This window comes from Lepidochelys kempii, chromosome 23 (assembly GCF_965140285.1).
Source record: "Lepidochelys kempii isolate rLepKem1 chromosome 23, rLepKem1.hap1, whole genome shotgun sequence".
Taxonomy (NCBI): Eukaryota; Metazoa; Chordata; order Testudines; family Cheloniidae; genus Lepidochelys; species Lepidochelys kempii.
In genome coordinates this window covers 14384584-14407345 of record NC_136402.1, presented here as the reverse complement: position 1 = coordinate 14407345, position 22762 = coordinate 14384584, and the positions used below count along the sequence as shown (strand labels likewise).

The following is a 22762-nucleotide window of genomic DNA, read 5'->3' as shown; positions in this document are numbered from 1 at the left end:
TCCCTGTATGATCAGCCCTGATGCCCCACCCTAGAGAGGCCACATCCCAGGCCCAGATGAGGGGTCCCCGTATGACCATCTCCTGTGCCCCACCCCAGAGGGGCCGCGTCTCAGCACTGGGTGAAATGATCTCCTATACTCCATATAATCGATTTGGTTAAGGAGCTTTGGGATCCTTATTATGTAATGAAACCTGCTCTGTGTGTGCATGTGTGTATCCCTGTCACCCCCGGCTGGAGAGGAAGAGTCTTGCTCCATGTGTGTGCGTGAGCCCAAGCAAACTATCTGCCCTCTGCTGGCCGCGGTTGGATCTCTCTGACGCCGTATCCTATGCACCATACTGCTCCATGATTATCTATTTACCTAAAGGGTAGGGGCTGGAGCTTTACAAATAGGAGGCAGTGGCCCATATCCCTATGGGCCGGAGGAGCAGGACGTGGGAGGGGGATGGTACCGTCACCCCCACCCGAGATCCTAATGTGAATATCTCAGGATATTTGGGCTCCCAGGTCACCAGAAGTTGAACTGTGGATCTTCCTCCGCAGGGAGAAGAGAGTGGAGTCGAAGGGGAAGTTGAAATCAGCCCTGGGTTCAGGTACGGAGGTAATTCTCCTTCCCACAGCAAGGGAATTTCCCACCCCGTGCCCCACAGTACTCCCTGCTCAGGTAGCCAGAAGCCCCCCCCTCCAGCCAGTACCCCTGCCCCGTGCCCCACAGCACCCCATGTGGCTGCCCTGTGTGTCTCATTGCTCTGTCAACCCCTCAGCCAGGCACAGGAGCAGCCTCACATTCGTGACCATCTACAGTGTCCTGTCGAACTCCCTGGACAAGCTGACGGGCAGGAAGCTGAGACAGGTAGGGGGCGCTGGTGGGCCGGGGTGCAATGGGCGGGGGACAGGTGAGGACGGGTGGGAGGAGGCGGGGGGCTAGGATGGGTGGGGGAATGCAGGGGCTCCCTTGGATGGGAGGCAGGATGGGGGACTCAGCCAGGTGAATCACACATGGGATCCACCCCCTTTCCATTCATTCTCCTTCAGTGTGACGACTTTGCAGGCCCTTGGTCCCTGGGGCTGAATCCCCGTCCACAGGCACCACCCAATTCCCCCGGGGAATGGCCAGGCAGGCCACGGAGCCTGAGCCCATATCTGCCTCCAGCATAGGGCCCCCGGGGCAAGGGGACTGTGTGAGCTGGGGGGGGACTAGCACCATTCCCATCCCCCATAATCCCCTGCAGCGCTCGTGCTCACTCCCATGGCACCCTGTGCCCTCCCCCCCACGGCATCCACTGCCCTGAGCCCCGTCTGATTCTCTGTGACTTCCCTCCCCAAAGAGAAGGAGCCAGGAAGATGCCAAGACGCAGCTGTCTTCGAAGCCCTCCAAGCGGGTCACCATCTCGGGCGTGGTGGAGCTGTCGGTCCCGGGCAGCCAGGAGACCAGCTCCGTGGCACCCTCAGCTATCGAGAGCACCAGGGTGCAGGGCCCGGCTGGCTCCGGGGCAGCTCCGCAGCGGGAAAGCGGCCCACTGCCCAAGGTGCAGTCTGGGAGATCAAGAGCCGCCACAGTTCCCAGCCCCCCTGAGCAATCCAGAGCCTCCGTGGGCGTGGGGCACTCAGCAGTGGCCACGGCCTCCGTGGGTGTGGGGCGTTCGGCGGTAGCCACAGCATCGGCAGCAGTGGGTCCTTCCAGGCTGGGCAGTGCCCGGACCTCGGGGATGGGCGGAGAGAAGGACCCGGGCAGGAGATCCAGGGAGCTGAGTGTGGAGAGGAGCCGAGCCCAGCAGGGCCACGCCAGCCCCTCCACGGAGCAGGGTAGGTCCCGTTCCCGGAGCCCCATGGGGAGGCCAAGCGAGCCAGGATCCAGTGCCGTGTCTGGAGATTCTGGAGCAGCCAGGCTTTCAGAGCGATCCAGAGTCTCAGTGGCCGCCGGCCCTTCAGAGAGATCCAGAGTCTCAGTGGCTGCTGGCCCTTCGGAGATGGCTACGGTGTCGGTGGCCGTGGGTCCATCCGAGCTGGAGCCATGGAGCAGCGCCTGGCTCTCAGGGAGGGACCAACTGAGCCTGCCAGGCAGGGGATCTAGAGAGTGCAGCAAGGCGGGGAGCTCCACGAGAAAAGCTGGGACCCCCGGTGCCGTGGCTGCCCTAGGGATGGAGGGTGATGATGTATCTAGAGAGACATCCAAGAAGTCCAGAGCCTCTGTGGTTCTAAGCTCTCCAGAAAGATCGAGACCTGTGGCTCTAGATTCTGCGGAAAAATCAAGAGCGTCGGTAGCTCCAGGTTCTCCAAAGCGATTCAGTGTCTCGGTGGCCTCTGGCCCATCAGAAAGATCCAAAGCATCCGTGGCTGCTGGCCCTTCGGAGATGGCTACGGTGTCGGTGGCCGTGGGACGGTCTGAGCCAGGGTCTCTCAGCAGCTCCTGGACCCCGGGGACAGATGCTCAGAGGGCTCCCAACGCGGGGAAGAGCCGGCTTAGCTCCCCATGCTCCGGGGCTCCTCTGGGGACGGAGGCCAGCCACGCATCCCCGGGCAGTGCCAACCTGGGGAGATCCGGGGAGCAGAGCCGAAGCCTGGCCAGGGAGGAAGGAGAGGCCCGTTCCCAGAGTCCCTCGAGCCAGGCGCCCCATGCGAGAGCTGCAGTCTCGGGGCCCAGAAGCACCTGGCCCTCGGAGCTGGACAGACAGGGGGAGCCCAGCTGGGGATCCAGCCGTCCCAGTGCGACGAGGAGCCGGAGCAAAGGCCGGAAGGAAGACAAGCAGGACCCCTCTGTTGGGCACCCTGCCAGCAAGTATGTGGGGCTGGGGCACGTCATGTCAGCTGCATGCGTTCAGCAGAGGCCATTTCCGCAGGACTCCTGGGTTCTCTCCCTGGCTCTGGGAGGGGAGTGCGGTCTAGTGGTTAGAGCCGGGGAGGGGGCAGGACTCCTGGGTTCCATACCCAGCTCGGGCTAGCTGGACCAGCCTTCCATTCCATGAAACAGGTCATTTTGAGATTTGCTTCCCTTGTGACACTGAACAGAGATGAGGCCCTTTGAATGCATTCCCTAGCCAGCTGGGACCCGGGGGCGCTCTCCTGGCGTGGCCACCTGCCCACCATCAGGGCACAGCCCTGTCATGTGATGCCTCTGCTCTGCGCCATTTGGGTGAGCGACCTGAGCCAGGGCATGGCACTGGCCAGGGGCTACCCAGGGCTGTGATGGCCCCTGTTGCCCTGAGTGCTCTGCGGGGAGATCTGCTCCCCAACTCCACAGGCAAAGCAAGCCGCCGCCAGACCTATGCAGGGCAGCCCTACAGGCACACCCCAACACTCGAGGGTCCCCCTGCAGCCTCCAGGCCCTGGGTGCCCCAGTTTACCAGCCCCCCTCCACTCCCTGCGCTGCATTAACCTCCAGCGTTTGGCCCTACGTCTCGTGAGCCACAATCCAGGCAGGTTTCGCCACACTAGACTCAAGCAGTCTCGGTCCTCTTGCCCCAGGCCTGCCTCTGCAGCCAGCCGGTCTGGGATCCCCCTTTCATGAGACAGGCCCGCGAAGGATCCTGGTGGGGCATCTCCACCGGGTCAAGCTCCTGCACCTGGCCTGGGTCAACTGGCCTGGACCGCCAGGCTAGAAAATCGCAGCGGAGTCATTTGGGCCTGGGTTCTGGGACCTTCCCCCTCACGGCCGTTTCTTTTCCCCTCTTAATCATAGAATATCAGGGTTGGAAGGGACCTCAGGAGGTCATCTAGTCCAACCCCCTGCTCAAAGCAGGATCAATCCCCAATTAAATCATCCCAGCCAGGGCTTTGTCAAGCCTGACCTTAAAAACTTCTAAGGAAGGAGATTCTATCACCTCCCTAGGTAATGCATTCCAGTGTTTCACCACCCTCCTAGTGAAGAAGTTTTTCCTAATATCCAACCTAAACCTCCCCCACTGCAACTTGAGACCATTACTCCTTGTCCTGTCCTCTTCTACCACTGAGAATAGTCTAGAAACATCCTCTCTGGAACCACCTCTCAGGTAGTTGAAAGCAGCTATCAAATCCCCCCTCATTCTTCTCTTCTGCAGACTAAACAATCCCAGTTCCCTCAGCCTCTCCTCATAAGTCATGTGTTCCAGACCCCTAATCATTTTTGTTGCCCTTCGCTGGACTCTCTCCAATTTATCCACATCCTTCTTTTAGTGCGGGGCCCAAAACTGGACACAGTACTCCAGATGAGGCCTCACCAATGTTCACGTTCTCTTTACGTTTTCAGGCCAGTTCCCTTCCCCCTTGCTGTGCATTTCAGCAGTTTCTGGCAAAAATGTTTTGTTCAGACAATATTTTGTTTGTTTCTTGCCAATTTTTGGTCAAAATTAGGGCTGTTGATTAATCGCAGTTAACTCACGCGATTAACTCCAAAAATGAACCGTGATTAAAAAAATCAGTCGCCGTTTGAATCGTATTGTTAAACAATCAAATGCCAACTGAAATGTATTAACTGTTTTTGGATGGTTTTCTACATTTTCAAAATATATTTGTTTCAATGACAACACAGAACACAAAGTGCACAGTGCTGACTTTATATTATTATTTTTATTACAGATATTTCCACTGTAAAAATTATAAAAAAAATTAGGATTTTTCAATTCGCCTCATACAAGTACCGTGATGCAATCTCTTTATCCAGAAAGTGAAACTTACAAATGTAGATTTTTGTTTGTTTGTTACATAACTGCACTCAAAACCAAAACAATGTAAAACTTTAGAGCCTACAAGTCCACTCAGTCCTACTTCTTGTTCAGCCAATTGCTCAGACAAACAAGTCTGTTTATGTTTACAGGAGATAATGCTGCTGGCTTCTTATTTAAATCTCACCTGAAAGTCAGAACAGGCGTTTGCATGGCACTTTTGTAGCCAGCGGTACAAGGTATTTACGTCCCAGATATTCTAAAGTAACATTTGTATGCCCCTTCATGCTTCGGCTACCATTCCAGAGGACATGCTTCCATGCTGATGATGCTTGTTAAAAAATAATGCATTAATTAAATTTGTGACTGAACTCCTTGGGGGAGAATTGTATGTCCCCTGCTCTGTTTTCCCCGCATTCTGCCATATATTTCATGTTATAGCAGTCTTGGATGAAGACCCAGCACATGCTGTTCGTTTTAAGAACACTTTCATTGCAGATTTCACAAAACGCAAAGAAGGTACCAATGTGAGATTTCTAAAGGTAGCTACAGCACTAGACCCAAGGTTTAAGAATCTGAAGTGTCTTCCAAAATCTGATCAGGACGGGGTGTGGAGCATGCTTTCAGAAGGCTTAAAAGAGCAACACTCCAATGCGGAAACTACAGAACCCAAACCACCAAAAAAGAAAATCAACCTTCTGCTGGTGGCATCTGACTCAGATGATGAAAATGAACACGCGTCGAGCTGCTCTGCTTTGGATCGTTATCGAGCAGAACCCGTCATCAGCATGGACGCATGTCCCCTGGAATGGTGGTTGAAGCACGAAAGGACATATGAATCTTTAGAGTATCTGGCACGTAAAAAACTTGCAACACCGGCTACAACAGTGCCATGCGAACGCCTGTTCTGACTTTCAGGTGACATTGTAAACAAGAAACTGGCAGCATTATCTCCTGCAAATGTAAGGAAACTTGTTTGTCTGAATGATTGGCTGAACAGGAAGTAGGACTGAGTGGACTTGTAGGCTCTAAAGTTTTACCTTGTTTTATTTTTGAACGCAGTTTTTTGTGTGTGCATAATTCTACATTTGTAAGTTCAACTGTCATGATAAAGAGATTGCACTACAGTACTTGTCTTAGGTGAATTGAAAAATACTATTTCTTTTGTTTTTTACTGTGCAAATATTTTTGTAATAAAAAATAAATATAAAGTGAGCACTGTACACTTTGTATTTTGTGTTGTCATTTAAATCAATATATTTGAAAATGTAGAAAACATCCAAAAATATGTCAATAAATTGTATTCTATTATTGGTTAACAGTGCGATTAATTGTGATTAATTTTTCTAATGGTGCGATTAATCGCGATTAATTTTTTTTAATTGCTTGACAGCCCTAGTCAAAATTTGTTTAATTTTTCAGCCATTTCTTGGGGAGGGGGGACGGTTGGCCAATTTTTATAGCCCAAATTTGGTCGATTATTTTCAACTAACCCTTTTCTTAGCCACTTGTTTTGCAGCTGTTTGTATTATCTGGCAATTTTTTCATGATTTTCCAGTTTCCTGGGTGATTTTTTTAGCCAAAGTCAAAATTTAGATGGAAATGGAAAATCACTGGGCCGGTTGTGATTTGCTATGGAAAATCCGCCCCATTTTCCGATCAACTTTAACCAGAGAGTTCTGCTTAATAGCTTCTCTTGACTTGCCTTTCTGCGGAGCAGGGCAGTTGGGGGGCTACTTACTCTTGTGCAGAATCAGGTGTTTTGATCATGACATTGGGGCCAGGACGGTCCCAGCTGATCACGGTGTGGGCGTTTGTCTCCACAGAGGCGGCAGTGAGCGGGCTGCAGACAGAATGAAATCCCAGTAGAGGTCAGGTAAGCGCAGGCATAGCTCCATCTCTGTGAGCTTGGATGTGGTGCATCAACACGCTGAGATCAGGGCCCCGGTCGTGCCGGGCGCTGTACAGACCGAGTGCAATCCCTGCACCCCACAGCGTCCCATGCTGCGGGGTGCAGTGGCCAGCAGTACGTTCTCTGCCCTACATGACGACGGTTTCTCTTCCCGCAGGCCGGACACAGCCCGAGCTGGAGGGGAGGATTCGTCGCTGGCCCCCGGGAGTCTCTCAGGGACAGGACGGCTGGAGGGCCCAGGCCAGGGGATCGGGGCAGGGAACAGCTAGGACGCCCCACAGCGGCCGGCCGGCCAGGGGCACAGGGCAGCGAGTGTCGCGCCTTTCCCAGCTTTGCCTATTAAACTTTGCAGTGAACGTTGGGTCAGGGTTGTGTGTGCAACTGTCCCTCCGCTGCGGCAGCCAGTGACCACCAAGGCTCAAGGCTGGACCCCTGCCCTAGGGCGGCGCTAGGGGGCTTGGGCTGCAGGGAGGGGGCTGAGTGCGGGGGGGGTTCGGGGGAGGTGTCAGAGGACGCAGGGGGGAGGGGACTATGGGGGGGCATTCAGGAGGGTGATGGGGGAGCAGGATGAGGAGGATGGGATCCGGGGGGGGCGTTCAGGGGGGTGGGGAGAGCAGCACGGGAGGGTTCTGTGGGGGGGCATGTGGGGGGTGGGCTCTGTGGGGGACACACGCTCGGGGGCTTGGCATTCGGGGGGTGGGGTGGGCGGAATCAGGACCATGGAACCCCACGCTCTTATTGGCTGAAAGGCCTCCCCTCCCCGCACATTTCTAGAAGGTTCCGTGGCAGTTGCTCCTAACTGACATGCGGTGGGGAGCGGCCAGGCCCCACCCTTTGCTCCCATTGGCCAGAGCCTTCCATGGCGGGGAAGGTTCCAGCCAATAGGAACTCAGGGGACACTAAGTCCCCTGCCCTCTCAGAGTCTGTGGGGAGCAGTTCCAACCCATGGTCACACTGTATGGGGGGGCGGCGAGGGGAGCGCAGGCTGGGGCGGGGGGGTTGGGGAAGGATCCTGGCGGCTGGGGGGGCGTTGGGGAAAGATGCTGGCGGCTGCGGGCGGTGAGGGGAGCGCAGGCTGGGGGGATCAGGGCGGGATTCTGGCAGCAGGTAGGGGGGCAGCGAGGGGGGCGCAGGCTGGGGGGGTCAGGGCGGGATTCTGGCAGCAGGTAGGGGGGCAGCGAGGGGGGCGCAGGCTGGGGGGGTCAGGGCGGGATTCTGGCAGCAGGTAGGGGGGCTGCGAGGGGGGCGCAGGCTGGGGGGGGTCAGGGAGGGATTCTGGCAGCAGGTAGGGGGGCAGCGAGGGGGGCGCAGGCTGGGGGGGTCAGGGCGGGATTCTGGCAGCAGGTAGGGGGGCAGCGAGGGGGGCGCAGGCTGGGGGGGGTCAGGGCGGGATTCTGGCAGCAGGTAGGGGGGCTGCGAGGGGGGCGCAGGCTGGGGGGGTCAGGGCGGGATTCTGGCAGCAGGTAGGGGAGCTGCGAGGGGGGCGCAGGCTGGGGGGGTCAGGGCAGGATTCTGGCAGCAGGTAGGGGGGCAGCGAGGGGGGCGCAGGCTGGGGGGGGTCAGGGCGGGATTCTGGCAGCAGGTAGGGGGGCAGCGAGGGGGGCGCAGGCTGGGGGGGGTCAGGGCGGGATTCTGGCAGCAGGTAGGGGGGCTGCGAGGGGAGCGCAGGCTGGGGGGGTCAGGGCGGGATTCTGGCAGCAGGTAGGGGGGCAGCGAGGGGAGCGCAGGCTGGGGGGGGGGTCAGGGCGGGATTCTGGCAGCAGGTAGGGGGGCTGCGAGGGGGGCGCAGGCTGGGGGGGTCAGGGCGGGATTCTGGCAGCAGGTAGGGGGGCTGCGAGGGGGGCGCAGGCTGGGGGGGTCAGGGCGGGATTCTGGCAGCAGGTAGGGGGGCTGCGAGGGGAGCGCAGGCTGGGGGGGTCAGGGCGGGATTCTGGCAGCAGGTAGGGGGGCTGCGAGGGGGGCGCAGGCTGGGGGGGGTCAGGGAGGGATTCTGGCAGCAGGTAGGGGGGCAGCGAGGGGGGCGCAGGCTGGGGGGGTCAGGGAGGGATTCTGGCAGCAGGTAGGGGGGCGGCGAGGGGGGCGCAGGCTGGGGGGGTCAGGGCAGGATTCTGGCAGCAGGTAGGGGAGCTGCGAGGGAAGCGCAGGCTGGGGGGGTTGGGGTAGGATGCTGAGGGGGTTGGGGAAGGATGCTGGCGGCTGGGGGGGCGAGGGGAATGTAGGCTGGCGGGGGGGTCAGGGAGGGATTCTGGCAGCAGGTGGGGGGCTGCGAGGGGAGCACAGGCTGGGAGGGTCAGGGCGGGATTCTGGCAGCAGGTAGGGGGGTGACGAGGGGAGTGCAGGCTGGGGGGGTTGGGGTAGGATGCTGAGGGGGTTGGGGAAGGATGCTGGCGGCTGGGGGGGCGAGGGGAATGTAGGCTGGCGGGGGGGTCAGGGAGGGATTCTGGCAGCAGGTAGGGGGGCTGCGAGGGGAGTGCATGCTGGGGGGGTTGGGGTAGGATGCTGAGGGGGTTGGGGAAGGATGCTGGCGGCTGGGGGGGCGAGGGGAATGTAGGCTGGCGGGGGGGTCAGGGCGGGATTCTGGCAGCAGGTGGGGGGCTGCGAGGGGAGTGCAGGCTGGGGGTTCAGGGAAGGATCCCGGCAGCGGGGGGGCGGCACAGGGAGCCCAGCAGCAGGGGGTGGGGCAGCGAGGGGAGCGCAGGCTGGGGGTGGGGAGTGCAGGCCAGGGACTAGTCGTGGGGGGATCCTGACAGCTGGGGAGTCAGGGAGGGATCCAGCAGTGGGGGGGCACACGCCGGAGTGGTCAGGGACAGATCTCAGGAGCACCCCTGGGGGCAGAGGGAAAGGTCACCCCCCCATTTTATTCTTTCTCCCTTTAGAAGTGCAAAGCAACTGAATTTACTAGCTTGGGGCATTGGGGGTGAGACACAGGTGAGCCGCAGCTTTGGGAGGGGAGTGGGGGCCAGCAGCCAGAGCTCGGGGAGCAGGGCTGGGAGCCAGGACTCCTGGGTTCTCTCCCGGCTCGGGGAGGGGAGGGGAAGGGAGGGAGGGTCTAGTGGTTAGAGCAGGGGGGCTGGGAGCCAGGACTCCTGGGTTCTCTTTCTGGCTCTGGGAGGGGAGTGGGATCTAGTAGTTAGACCGGGGGGGCCAGGAGCCAGGACTCCTGGGTTCTACCTGGCTCTGAGAGGGGAGTGAGTCTCCACTTTCACATGCCTACTTTTTCAGGAATGCAAAGCTCTTATGGAGCTGGCAGGGGGGAGAAGGGCGCCCCCCAGGGGTCCCGGGGGTATTACCGCACTGCCCCCTTCGACCCCCGCTTCCCCAACACCAACCAGACCCGCAACTGCTACCAGAACTACCTGGGTGAGTGGCAGAGGGCCCTCGGGAGGAGGGGGGGAAAACTAGGAGCCAGGATTCCTGGGTTCTCTCCCTGGCTCTGGGAGGGGAGTGGGGTCTAGTAGTTGGGGGCAGGAGTTTGGCTGTGAGGGGAAGGGTGGCAGGGTTGGGTCACTGGTGCCTCCTTGTGGTGGCAGAGGGTAATGCGTGCTGTCTTCCTGCAGACTATTACCGCTGCCTGAAGACACTGGGGGCGAAGGGAAAAGACATCAAGCCATGCCAGTGGTACTACCGGGTCTACAAGTCCCTGTGCCCCATCTCCTGGGTATGTGGGGTGCCAGGACCCCGGGGGTACCCCCCCACTCTGCACTCAGTGGGAGAGGAGGGGAAAAGGTCGCATGCCCTATTCCCTACCCTCCTGAGCCAGCCAGTGCCCTGCCCTGGGGCTGGATGGGAGCCGGTACCTCCCAGGGGAAAGCCCCCCTGCCTCATTCCCCACCCCCTGCTGGGAGGGGGGCTGGGCCCTGCTCTGTGCGTGGGGGTGGGGGGCCCTGCTGCCCCCTGCTGGGAGGGCTGAGACCTGCTCTGTGTGGAGCTGCCCCTCTGGATGTGGCCCCCACCCCTAACCCCGTTTCCCTCCCCCCAGGTGAAGCGCTGGGATGAGCAGCGGGACGACGGCACCTTCGCTGGCAGGATCTAGGCCCAGCTCTTGCTGGGGGGGAGGCAGACCCACAAGCCCTGCCCCATGGCGTGGTCCTGCCCACTGCAGCACACCCCGTAGTGACTCTCCCCGCTGGCATCTCAGAGCCCCACAATAAACCTGCTTGTTCCATAACTTGGCCCTGGAGTCCAAGTGTTCTAGTCCCCATAGCGCTCCCTCCAAGGAGATCCCCCGCTAGCTCTGGGTTTGGGCCCAGAAAGCCCTAGTGGGCACGCGGGGCAGTGCAGGCTGGGCCAGTCCCAGTGCACCCCCTCCCTGCCCCCTCACACTGCGTCCCTCTCCATACACACACACTGCCCTCACCCTTCCTGCTCCCCCTTTCACCCCCCACTGTCCCCCCACTGCACCCCTTCCCCCACTGCGCTGTGCCCCAGACACTGCCCTCTCCCTCCCACCCACTACCCCCACATCCTGTGTCCTCCCCTCCCACCTCATGCCCCTCCCCCACACCCACTACCCCCCAACGGTGCCCCTTCCCCATTCACTGCTCCCCATATCATACCCCTGCCCCCCACTGTGCTTCCCAGTGCCCCATCCCCCATAGACTCACTGCCCCCTCCCCCACACCACACTCCCTCCCCCACTCACGGTCCCCTCATTGTACCCCTTCCCACTCATGCCTCCCCACCCCCTCACACATTGCATCCCCCCTCGTGCCCCTGCCCCCACTCTACCTCTTGCCGCCCCCTCGCATCCCCTGCCCCAGCATACAGTGCTCCCCCACTCACAGCCCCCCACATTGTGCCCCTCCCCCACTCATGCCTCCCCATCGCACCCCCTCCCCCCATGCTGCCCCCAGAAATCCCGCCCCTCCCCCACTCACTGCCTCCACATCCCGCCCTCTTGCCCCCCACTTTGCACCCTTTCCCCCCCACCGCTCCCTCTCGCTTGTGGCCCCGCCCCCCCTTTGCTCTGCCCCTCCCCGCCCCCCAGCTCCGTGTCCCCCGCCCCGTCGGAGGGGCCCCGCTTCCTGGCCCGGCTCCTTTTCCTGCCCCCCCCGCTCCAGCCGGGCGGGGGCCGGGGAAATCTGCGCTCAGTGACTCCAGCCCCGACTGGCAGCGGGCTGGCCGCAGAGCTGGGGCTGGGCTGGGGGTCGCGCCCCACCGAGGGGCCATGGGGCGGGCGGGGCAGCCCCCAGGCTGGAGCTGAGCGCGGGAGCGGAGCCCGGGAGAGGAGACGTCCGGCCCCCCGACGGGACTGGGTAAACCCCCCCCCGCTTTTCTCTGGTGCAGCGCAGCTGGGGGGGAGAGGGGTGATTGGGGGGCAGCCGGGGGGGGGCAGAGTGAGGTGATCGGGGGCCAGTCAGCGGGGGGTGGGGAGTGGGATGATCGGGGACCACCGTGGGGGGGGGAGTGGGGAGATCAGGAGCAGCCAGCCGGGGTGGGAAGTGGGGTGATTGGGGGCAGCCATCTGGGGGGGAGTGGGGTGATAGGGGGCAGCCTCCCCCCCCGCTGTAATTACTAGCCCCCACTCCCCAACCAGAGGGGGGGACAGAACCCAGGTAGCCCAGCCAGGCTCCTTACGGCTTTGGGGTAGGGGTGAAGTGGGGGTAATTCGGGAGGGCAGCCCAGGGGGGAAGGAGAAATTGGGGTGATTGGGGGGCAGCCAGCTAGCCAGGGGGAGGGGCAAAGTGGAGGTAATTGTGGGCTCCAGAGCTCAGATAGAACCCAGGAGTCCTGGCCCTCAGCCCCTGCCCCCGCTCTAACCACTAGCTCCCACCCCCTCCCAGACTGCGGGACAGAACCCAGGAGTCCTGGTATCCCAGCCAGGCTCCTTACAGCTTTGGGGCATCGGGGTCTCCCCGATGTGGCGCCTTTGTCCCCTCTGAATCTCACCCTGGGGAGGGGGAAGCATTTGAACCAATAAAGGGCCTCGAAAGACAGCCCAGGATGGCCCTGGGGTCCCTCCACCTCCATGGATCCCCCGCCCCGATGCAGCTGGCTCCGGGGCGGAGTGGAAGGGGGGCTTGCAGCTTGATCTAACTCGGTGGAAGCCACTAGCTGTGCACTGGCAGGACCAGACCTGGCCCCCAACATCCCGGCCCCCAACCTACCCCCCAACCCCGACTCACCCCAACACCGCATCTCCCACTCACCCCAACCTCCCAGCCCCTAACCCACCCCCATCTCTGACTCACCCCAACACTCCATCCCCTAACCTACCCCCATCCCCTGCTCACCCCAACATCCCAGCCCCTCACCCACCCCCATCCCTGACTCACCCCAACACCCCATCCCCCACTCACCCCAGCATCCCAGCCCCAACCTACCCCCATCCCCCTTCACCCCAACATCCTGGCCCCCAACCTAACCCCATCCCTCACTTGCCCCAACATCCCGGCCCACAACCTACCCTCATCCCCCACTCACCCCAACATCCCGACCCCCAATGTACCCCCATCCCTCTTCACCCCAACATCCTGGCCCCCAACCTACCCCCATCCCCACTCACCCCAACATCCTGGCCCCCATCCTACCCTCATCCCCCACTCACCCCAACATCCCGACCCCCAATGTACCCCCATCCCCCTTCACCCCAACATCCCGACCCCCAATCTTCCTCCCATCCCCCACTCACCCCAACATCCCGGCCTCCAACCCACCCCCAACCCCCACTCACTGCAACATCCTGGCCCCCAACCTACCACCATCCCCTGCTCACCCCAACATCCTGGCACCCAACGTACCCCCATCCCCCTTCACCCCAACATCCTGGCCCCCAACCTAACCCCATCCCCCACTCGCCCCAACATCCTGACCCCAATGTACCCCCATCCCCCACTCACCCCAACATCCCGTCCCTCAGCACACACCCAATCCCCCCTCACCCCAACATCCTAGCCCCCAACCTACCTCCCATCCCCCACCCACCCCAACATCCCGACCCCCATCCTACCCCCCATCCCACACTCACCCCAGCATCCTGGCACTCAACATACCCCCATTCCCCAGTCACTGCAACATCCTGCCCCCAACCCACCCCAACATCCCCCTTCACCCCAACATCCCGGCCCCCAACCTACCCCCATCCCCCACTTGCCCCAACATCCCGTCCCTCAGCACTCACCCAATCCCCCCTCACCCCAACATCCCAACCCCAACCTACCCCCATCCACCCCAACGTCTCAGGTCCCAACCCACCCCTTGCCCCCACTCACCCCAACATCCTGGCCCCCATCCTACCTTCCCCCGCAGCCTGCAACCTCCTGGCCCCCAACCTACCCCAATCTCCCACTCACCCCAACATCCCAGCCCCCAATCTACCCCCGTCCCCCACTTGCCCCAGCATCCCAGCCCCCAACCTCCCTCCATCCCCCACTCACCCCAACATCCCAGCCCCCAACCTCTTCCCCCCTCCCCCCGCATCCTGCAACCTCCTGGCCCCTCACCAGCGCCCTCTGCCGGGTCTGGCTGCCGGCTCCCACCCTGTCTGGCTGAGCCCCTGCCCCTGGCACGACTGCCCCACTCCCGCCAGCGCTCTGCCATGGCCGTGTCCCCCCAGGTGCCCGGTGCCCCCGGCACCATGTTCTCAGAGGAGCGGAAGGAGGGCAGCCCCCGCTTTGGGAAACTCCACTTCCCCGTCGGGCTGTGGATCAACTCGCCCAAGAAACACTTCGTCAAGATGAGCCGCCGCTGGCCCAGCGTGGGCTCTGTCAGGTACCGGTCCCCTGCCTCCTGCCCCCTGGAGCGCCTCACAGCCCTGCTACCCCAATATTCTGCCCCCCGGATCAGACCCACGGGCCCGTCTGCCCTGGTATCCCGCACCCTCCTGCCCCAAGATCAGACCCACAGGCCCATCTATCTCAATATCTTGCCTCCTTCCTCTCCCCCAGTCAGTCCATGGCCCCATCTCCCCCAGTATCGCCCCCTCCCTGCTACCGAGGCCAGCCCCACGGACCCCTCCAGCCCACACTCCCGGCCTCCCCTCTCCTCTCAGAGCAACAGGCCCATCTAGCCTGGCCTCCTGCCTTCCCTCCCCAGGTCCACCTCCTCGGACACGGCCAGCCGGGGCAGCGAGACGGTGGAGCTGCGACCCCCCAGCAAGGCGAAGGCGGGCCGCCACAAGCGCCTCTCCAACCTGTTCCACCGCAGCCCCAGCAGTGGAGCGGGCGTGGGGGGCGGGCGCTGGGGCAGCGAGAAGAAGCTGGCGGATCTCATCGACCCGGTGCCCGAGGACCTGGTGGAGCTGTCCAGCCAGCCCCAGCTTCCAGGCATCCTGAAGATCTTCGGGGGAGCCATCTCCCGGGGGGCCAACTACAAGAGCGTGCTGGCCACGCCACGCTCCACGGCGCGCCAGCTGGTGCGGGAGGCATTGGAGCGCTATGGGGTGGCGCCGGAGGAGGGGAGCGGGGGCTACGTGCTGTGTGACGTGGTGGGTCGCTTCGAGGGGCCCGGCGGGGCCTGGCAGGCCGAGCACCTGCGCCCCGTGGGTGACACCGAGCGGCCCCTGGTGCTGCAGGACGTGTGGAAGCCCAAGGCTGGCCTGTCGCGGCGCTTCGAGGTGCGGCGCCGGTGTGAGGTGGAGCGGGTTGGCGAGGCCGAGGATAACGAGACGGCAGGTGAGGATGCAGGGGGGCTGCCCCCGTCCCCTGGGTCGTCCCAGGCCGGGAGCCACGGGACCCCCAGGTCATCCCAGGCCGGGAGTCACAGGACCCCTGGGCATGCCAGGCCGGGAGCCACGGGACCCCCTGGGCATGCCAGGCCGGGAGTCACAGGACCCCTGGGCATGCCAGGCCGGGAGCCACGGGACCCCCAGGTCATCCCAGGCCGGGAGCCACGGGACCCCCAGGTCATCCCAGGCTGGGAGCCACGGGACCCCTGGGCATGCCAGGCTGGGAGTCACGGGACCAACGGGTCATCCCAGGCCAGGAGCCACAGGACCCCTGGTCATCTCCCAGCCAGAAGCTATGGGGTTCCCCAGTCATCTCATGGCTCGGAGACGTGCCCTCCCCCATATTCCTGCACCCAGGAGCCACGGGACCCTCTGTTGTCCCCAAATTCGGAGCCATGGGGCCCCCCAGTTAAGTCCTGGCTTGGAGCTGCAGGGGGAGAATCCCTGAAACCCCCAGGGCAGGGAACCGGGCTGCGGGTCTCTGAAACTCCCGGATTGGAGAACCAGCCAGCCCCCTCTGAGGCCCCCCCTTCCTCGCACTCCAGGCATCAACGCCCAGGCGCGGCGGCTGCAGAAGAGCCGCTCACGGGCGGCCTCAGGGGGCCCAGCACCCAAGGAGCGGGCCGACAACCTGTCCCTACGCCGCAGCATCAGCGACATGAACCTGAGTGCCCGCAAGCGGCGCGAGCGCAAGGCCGTGCTGAGTGTGGCGGGCGCCGAGGTGGGGCCAGCCAGCGAGGAGCAGGACAGGGAGGTGTCTCCGGCGCAGGAGGCAGAGCCGGCGGACGGGGGCGCCAAGTCCGGGGAGGCCGAGGACTTGGCAGACGGGGCCAACCTGGAGCAGCTGTCCCAGTGCCTGATCCAGCCCCCCACCCAGCACCCTTACTTCCTGCTGCTGCTCGGCTGCGACAAGCAGGTCAGGCAGGGGGCTCTGTGGGATGCTGGGCTGCAGGGAGCGGGGGCTCAGCAGGGGGCGCTGTGCTGCGGGGAGCAGAGTGGGGGTCAGTAGGGGGCACTGGGCTGCAGGGAATGTCTCAGTAGGGGGCGCTGTGCTGTGGGGCGAGGTCAGTAGGGGGTGCTGTGACTCCAGCCCCCAGGACCATTTGCTCCTCACTGTTGTCCAGCAGAGAGCATGCTGGGAGCACAGGTTTCCCATAATGCTTTGCACCCTCCGGGTTGGCCGTGGGGGAGGGAAGGGATGGTGGGAGCACCTCAGGAGATGGGGGGCGGGGGGTGCAGTAATGGAAGAGCCCATTTTAACATAGAAAATAGAGGGGATTCTTGGGAGATTCACCCCCAAGAGTGGTGGGGTGCCACAGTGGGAGAGAGCCCATTGCCCCCCAGAGGGCAGGATGGCATGGCGGGTGTGGCATGGTGGGAGAGCCCATTCCCCCCCAGAGGGCAGGGATGGTGCAGTGGGAGAGCCCATTCTCCCCCCAGAGAGTGGGGGTGGTGTAGCAGGAAAGCCCATTCCCTCCCAGAAGGCAGGGGTGATATGGCGGGAGAGCCCATTCCCCCCAGAGGGCGGGGCAGGCCCACTTTCGATGCCATTCCCGTTTTTACACCATTTTCTCCCCTCATCCCCCAGGATTTTGTGATCTACGTGATGACCCGGCGCCGGCACGTCTTCGGGCGCCGCCTCCAGCCCGACAAGGGGGGCTACGTGGACACCTTCCTCTGTGCCCCGGACATCCTGCCCCGTCACTGCTGCGTGCAGGAGGCCGAGCCGGCCCCGGGGCTGGCCCTGGTGCGGCCCTTCCGGGGAGCAGCCGTCACCCTCAACGGGGGGGCCCTGGTGCGCGAGGCCGAGCTGCACCCCGGGGACCTGCTGGGGCTGGGCCAGCACTTCCTCTTCATGTACAAAGACCCCCGGACCCCCCAACCTCGGCCGGCTTGGCTGCCCCGGCCCTGGGCCTCACCCGGACTGGCGGGCGCCTTCTCATGCCAGGCCTGCGGGCGCTCCCTCCAGGAGAGGCAGGACGCCTTCCAGGCCTACGTGGAGAGCCGGGAGCCCGAGCTGCGCTACCGGCCCCAGGAGGAGGAGGCGCTGCTGAGGGAGATCGTCCGGCTCCAGGGGGCCACTGCCTTCAACCTGGCCCCGGCTTTCCTCCTGGGCCTGTGCCTGGAGCACTCCACCCGCGTGCTGGAGCCCGGCCACTTCCCCCGCCTGGTGGCCAGGATGGCCCAGCTGGTCAAGGAGGCCGTCTGGGTAACGAGAGGGGGGATGGGACGGGGGCTCGGGGCTGGGGATCAGCAGTGGCGGATTAGCCACTGGGCCAATGGGGGCCTGTGCCCAGGACCCCGGCCAATTGGGGGGGCCCGGAAAAATGGGTGCCCTGACTCTCTCTGCCCACCCAGCTCCTGCGAGGGGCGTGGGGGCTTGGAGTGCCAGGCAGGGGGCGGGGCAAGCCCCCTGCCTTGACCCCATGTACCCGGCAGCAGAGCACGGGGGGGCAGGGGCAGACGGACTGCAGGTGGACAGGGTGGGGAATGGGCCCCCACTTGGTCTGGCCCAGGTTCCTATAAAACCCCAATCTGCCCCTGGGGGTCAGGGACCCCTCCGAGAGTGGGGAAGGGCTGAGGGAAGAATGGCTGGAGACAGGGGCTGCTGTGTATCCCAGGGTTGGGGCAGGGCTCGGCATGGGGGCCCTTGTGTATCCCAGGGTAGGGGCAGGGATTGGGGAGGGGTTCCCCTGTGTATCAGGGGTCAGGGCTGGGGGAATGTGACAGCAGCCCCATGGCCCGTTCCAGATCCGTTCTCTCTTCCCTGCCAGGAGAAGATCAAGGAAGTCGGGGACCGGCAGCCGGAGAAGTGAGTGAGAACCCGGGACCCCAACCACACCTCACCCTGGGTGTGGGGGCTCCCTGTCACGCCCTCCTCTGCGGCAGCAGGCAGGGTAGGGGGTGCTCTGTCCTCAGACTCCAGCCCCATGCCAGAGGGGTTGCATCTTAGCGCCGGGCGAGGGGACCCCAGATACCCAGTCCCTGTGCCCCACCCCAGAGGGGCCGTGTCCCAGCACCGGGCAAGGGGTCCCCATATACGCAGGCCCCACACCCCACCCCAGAGGGGCCGCGTCCCAGTGTCGGGCGAGGGGTCCCCGGATACCCACCCCCGCATCCACCCCAGAGGGGCCGTTAACCCATTCACGGCTAAGTATGTCTCAATGGAAGCTGCTAAGAACTGCATGGGGTCCCAAAGGGCCCGGGGTGGGGGGAGGGTGTCCCGGCAGCTCCGATGATCCCCCAGTTGCTCCCCCCACCCCTCTCTTCTCTCCAGCCAGCAGGACAAGGGCCAGGTGGGGGCGCTCAGCATCGAAGAGGTGGCAGCTGACTTGCGCCCCCTGATGCTCTGGATGGCCAACGCAATGGAGCTGCTCAACCTGGTCCAGAAGAAAGTGCTGGACATGGAGAAAGAACTCGACCTGGAGGGTGAGCAGGACTCCTGGGTTCTCTCCCCGGCTCTGGGAGGGGAGTAGGGGCTACTAGTGGTTAGAGCAGGGGGCTGGGAGCCAGGACGCCTGGGTTCTCTCCCCAGTAGGGGATGGTGGGGTGAATCCCAGAGGGATGGGATGAGCTCAGCAGGGAGCCCGGCTCACAGAGAGCCCCACAGCTGGCCCCCTTTGTCTTCTCCAGGAAGTTCCCATGATGCTTTGCTGTCCAGCGACCTGGAGACCTGCGACGAGGCCATGGCGGTGCTGGACGAGGTCATCATGTCCACGTTCCAGCAGTCGGTGTATTACCTGACCAAGGTGAGCTCAGCCCCCTTGCAGCCCAGCGCCCCCTAGGGCCAGCCCTGCCTGCCTGGGGAGAGCACCCGCTGCTGAACCCCCCACTCCCTGCAGCCCAGCGCCCCCTAAAGCCCTGTTGGCTTATTGCAGCCCCTACCTGGCGTTTAACCCTTTCCTTTCTGGGCAGACGCTGTACTCTGCCCTGCCCGCCCTGCTGGACAGTAACCCCTTCACTGCCGCAGCGGACCTGTCCCATGCCCAGGAGCTGAGCACCATGCCTGAGGGCATCCGTGGCACCCTGGCCATCTACCAGGCCACGCTGGAGCTGACCCGGGAGTGTGAGCTGCACCCCGACCTGGTATCCCAGACCTTCGGCTACCTCTTCTTCTTCTCTAACGCCTCCCTCTTCAACACCCTCATGGAGAGAGGTGAGTGGCTAGGGTCCGGGACTCCTGGGTTCTCTCCTGCTCTGGGAGGGGAGTGGGGGCGAGTGGTAAGAGCAGGGAGTTGGGAGCCAGGATGCCTGGGTTCTCTCCCTGGCTCTGGGAGGGGAGTGGGGGCTAGTGGATAGAGCGAGGGTGGGGAGGCTGGCAGCCAGGACTCCTGGGTTCTCTCCCCAGCTCTGACAGAGTCACCATTCTCATGAGCCAGACTCAGTGAATCACAGGCAGCCCGAAATCCCAGCCACCCTCCCCCGTTTCCTCCCATTGTCCCATCCCGGGATCAGCAGGAAGGCAGCTCCTTCCTGCCCATGGGCCCCGGGGCAGGGCAGGAAACGGGTCCTCCCCACCCCCACCGAGCCAGGAACCAAGGCTGGAGGGGAGGGCCATGAGAGGCAGGGATGTGTGGGGAGTCGGGAGGGAGGGCTCAGTCAGTGGGGCCCAGGAACCATTGTGGGGTTGGGAAGGCTTGATCCCGGAGGGGGAATGGGGGGGTCGCTGGGGCTACCCCAAATCCAGACTCTGAGGCAGGGCTCCCAGCCGTGTGTCTTGCCCCCTTCCCCCAGTCTCAACCCCTGGCTCCCTGCCCCCCAACTCTCCCCCCCCACCTCATGGCCTCCCCCACAGCGACCAGCACACCCCCACACATCACAGTCTGCTTCACCCCTCCTCCCCCCTCATATTCATCATGTCTCCTGGTGGGTGAGTAGTCAGGACAAGAGGCTGGGCAGGGGTGGATGGAAGGGGTAGGGGGTTGGGAAGGTAGGTGGATGAATGGGAGGGAAGGCGGGGGGATGGCCAGGAGGGGAGGTGGGGGACAGGTGGGAGGAAAGGCGGGGGGATGGCCTGGGGAGGGAAGGCAGGGGGATGGGGGGAGGGAAGGCAGGGGGATGGCTGGGGGGAAGGCGGGGGTGAAGGATGGGAGGGAAGAGAGAGGGACCGCTGGCGCGGGGGGGGGGGTGGATGGGAGAGAAAGCGGCAGGATGGCTGGGAGATGGGTGAGAGGGAAGGCAGGGGGATGGGTGGGGGGGGGGGGAAGGTGACCGGACGGCCAGGAGATGGGTGAGAGGGAAGGCATGGGGAGGGCCAGGAGAAAGGCAGGGGGGAGGGGAGGCGGGGGGATGGCCAGGGGGACAGACGGGAGGGAAGGCAGAAGGATGGCCGGAGGGGAAGGCAGGGGGGAGTCAGGGGGGACGGATGGGAGGGAAGCTGGGGGGACAGCCGGGAGTTAAGGTGCACGGATGGACGGACGGGTGGGTTGGAGGGTGGGTGGCTGGATCCTGCCCCAGCGCGGGGTCGAGGCCCAGCTGCCCCGGGGGTCCCATCCAGCCCCACCCTGCTGTGACTGTGGGTCTCCTGCTCCCGACGGCAGGCACCGGGGGGCCCTTCTACCAGTGGGCCAAGGCCGTGCAGATCCGCACCAACCTGGACCTGGTGCTGGACTGGCTGCAGGGCGTGGGGCTGGGCGACATTGCTGCCGAGTTTTTCCGCAAGCTCTCCACCACCGCCAACCTGCTCTGCGTGCCCAAGACCAGCCTGGTCAAGGTGAGGGGCAGCCTGCAGGGGGCACCGCGGCCACAGCGCCGCTGGGGGAATGGGGCAGGGGGCCTTTCCCCTCCAGGGGGCGCTGGCTCCCATCCGGGGCGGCGACTGGCTGGCTCAGAGCGGCGGAGAGGGGGACGGGGGGATCTTTCCCCTCTAGGGGGCGCCAGCCTCCTGCAGCTCCCCGGGATCTCAGCGTCTCTCGGCTCCCCCCAGGCGACCTGGTCCCGGCTGCGCAGCGAGTACCCGGCCCTGACGCCCGCCCAGCTCCACCACGTGCTGAGCAACTACCACCTGGGGCTGGGGCGCCCATACCCCGAGGGCTGGAGCCCCCCGCCGCAGGAGAGGGAGGAGATGGCGAACAGTGAGTGCCGGCCCCCCTCGCTCCCGCCCCCGCAGCCCCTGGCAGCTCAGCCCTGCCCCCCCAGCCCCGCCGGCGCCCCTCACTCCTGACCCATAGTCCTGCCCCCCCAGCCCCGCCGGCGCCCCTCACTCATGACCCATAGTCCTGCCCACTGCAGCCCCGCCGGGCCCCTCACTCCCGCCCCGCAGCCCCGCCCCCCCCAGCCCCGCCGGCGCCCCTCACTCATGACCCATAGTCCTGCCCCCTGCAGCCTCGCCGGGCCCCTCACTCCCGACCTGCAGCCCTGCCCCCCCTAGCCCTGCCGGCACCCCTCACTCCCGCCCCGCAGCCCCCTGCCAGACCAGCCCTGCCGGCGCCCCTCACTCCCGCCCCACAGCCCCCTGCCAGACCTGCCCTGCCCCCCCCAGCCCCGCCGGCGCCCCTCACTCCCACCCCGCAGCCCCGCCCCCCCAGCTCCCCTCACCCCCGACCCGCAGCCCCTGACAGCTCAGCCCTGCCCCCCCCAGCCCCGCCGGCGCCCCACACTCCCACCCCGCCCCCCCAGCCTCCCTCACTCCCGCCCCGCAGCCCCGCCCCCCCCCAGCCCTGTCGGCGCCCCTCACTCCCGACCCGCAGCCCCCTACCAGCCCAGCCCTGCCCCCCCCAGCCCTGCCGGCGCCCCTCACTCCTGACCCGCAGTCCTGCCCCCCGCAGCCCCGCCGGCGCCCCTCACTCCCAATCCACAGCCCCTGCCAGCTCTCACCCCTCTCCCCTCCCCCAGGTGAGATCTTCGAGAGTTTCTCTGACCACCCGCCCCTGATCCTGCCCAACGAGGGGTTCCGGCTCTGCCCCACGGCCCCGGTGACGGACGACGCCCTCCACCGCCAGTTGTGCGGCCTACGCCGTTTCCTCTGGGACCTGGAGCAGGCCTCGCTGCCAGCCAACCAGCGGGCAGCCCATGGGCTGGAGGGCGGCCAGTGACCGCGGCTGGCACCAAGGGCACCGAGCACCTGCCGACACCCGACCCACCTACCCGGGCTCCCCAGCGTGGGGGGACAGACATCACAGGGCCTGGACAGTGGGGGGCTTCACCCCAATAGTCCCCCAAAGTGCCTCCCCTCTGCGAGAGCTGGGACCCCGATGGGGTTCCCGTAGCCCCTGGGCTTGGACGAACTGTGTATTCCACTGTGTGTAGCAATAAACCCTGTCTCTGTGTCAGCGCCCATCTCTGCCAGCAGGAGGTGCTGGGGGCCTCTCCCAGCAGCGGGGTCTGAGTGTGTGTGAGACAGAGACCAGTGCTGCCCCTGCTGGTGTGTTTGTGGTGGGGGTGGGGAGAGCCAGGACTCCTGGGTTCTCTCCCTAGCTCTGGGTGGAGAGTAGGGCCCAGTGGTTAAAGCATGGGGGGGCTGGAAGCCAGGCCTCCTGGGTACAGTCCCTGGCTGGGGAAGGGGAGTGGTATCTAGTGGTCAGAGCAGAGCTGTCCCGGCTGG

At 64.0% G+C, this 22762-nt stretch overlaps 3 protein-coding genes across 5 annotated transcripts; all 3 read left to right on the top strand.

Annotated features, from left to right (window-relative positions):
• Positions 1-1933: 1933 nt before the first annotated feature.
• Positions 1934-6934, top strand: LOC140902245 (uncharacterized). Its single transcript, XM_073322139.2, has 3 exons — positions 1934-2781; positions 6469-6518; positions 6712-6934. Exons 1-2 carry the CDS (start codon positions 1973-1975, stop codon positions 6509-6511), a joined length of 852 nt encoding a protein of 283 aa, XP_073178240.1. The 5' UTR covers positions 1934-1972; the 3' UTR covers positions 6512-6518; positions 6712-6934.
• A 2844-nt stretch (positions 6935-9778) lies between these two features.
• COX6B2 (cytochrome c oxidase subunit 6B2) lies at positions 9779-10677 on the top strand. Its single transcript, XM_073322199.1, has 3 exons — positions 9779-9914; positions 10112-10212; positions 10534-10677. The coding sequence occupies exons 1-3, from the start codon at positions 9779-9781 to the stop codon at positions 10585-10587; spliced, it is 291 nt and encodes a 96-aa protein (XP_073178300.1). The 3' UTR covers positions 10588-10677.
• Positions 10678-11635: 958 nt separating this feature from the next.
• Positions 11636-22490, top strand: RASIP1 (Ras interacting protein 1). 3 transcript variants are annotated; one of them, XM_073321991.2, is made up of 12 exons: positions 11636-11809; positions 14110-14264; positions 14589-15166; positions 15765-16135; positions 16808-17428; positions 17994-18031; positions 18497-18648; positions 18853-18968; positions 19135-19375; positions 20760-20932; positions 21146-21293; positions 22054-22490. In XM_073321991.2, the coding sequence occupies exons 2-12, from the start codon at positions 14131-14133 to the stop codon at positions 22251-22253; spliced, it is 2772 nt and encodes a 923-aa protein (XP_073178092.2). In that variant the 5' UTR covers positions 11636-11809; positions 14110-14130; the 3' UTR covers positions 22254-22490. The 3 variants fall into 3 exon arrangements, with proteins under 3 accessions (XP_073178092.2, XP_073178091.2, XP_073178093.2); XM_073321990.2 differs by having other exon boundaries at positions 18467-18648; XM_073321992.2 differs by lacking the exon at positions 21146-21293 and having other exon boundaries at positions 18467-18648; positions 22054-22179.
• Positions 22491-22762: the final 272 nt, after the last annotated feature.

What these genes read in the sequence shown, in the direction of transcription:
- LOC140902245 (XM_073322139.2), top strand. Translation starts at nt 1,973, where the DNA reads ATGGCTACGGTGTCGGTGGCCGTGGGTCCATCCGAGCTGGAGCCATGG. An exon ending in GTTGGGCACCCTGCCAGCAA is followed by an intron (nt 2,782 to 6,468) that starts GTATGTGGGGCT and finishes TTGTCTCCACAG; the next exon opens with AGGCGGCAGTGAGCGGGCTG.
- COX6B2 (XM_073322199.1), top strand. Translation starts at nt 9,779, where the DNA reads ATGCAAAGCTCTTATGGAGCTGGCAGGGGGGAGAAGGGCGCCCCCCAG. An exon ending in CTGCTACCAGAACTACCTGG is followed by an intron (nt 9,915 to 10,111) that starts GTGAGTGGCAGA and finishes GTCTTCCTGCAG; the next exon opens with ACTATTACCGCTGCCTGAAG. An exon ending in CCCTGTGCCCCATCTCCTGG is followed by an intron (nt 10,213 to 10,533) that starts GTATGTGGGGTG and finishes CCCTCCCCCCAG; the next exon opens with GTGAAGCGCTGGGATGAGCA.
- RASIP1 (XM_073321990.2), top strand. Translation starts at nt 14,131, where the DNA reads ATGTTCTCAGAGGAGCGGAAGGAGGGCAGCCCCCGCTTTGGGAAACTC. An exon ending in CCCAGCGTGGGCTCTGTCAG is followed by an intron (nt 14,265 to 14,588) that starts GTACCGGTCCCC and finishes TTCCCTCCCCAG; the next exon opens with GTCCACCTCCTCGGACACGG. An exon ending in CGAGGATAACGAGACGGCAG is followed by an intron (nt 15,167 to 15,764) that starts GTGAGGATGCAG and finishes CTCGCACTCCAG; the next exon opens with GCATCAACGCCCAGGCGCGG.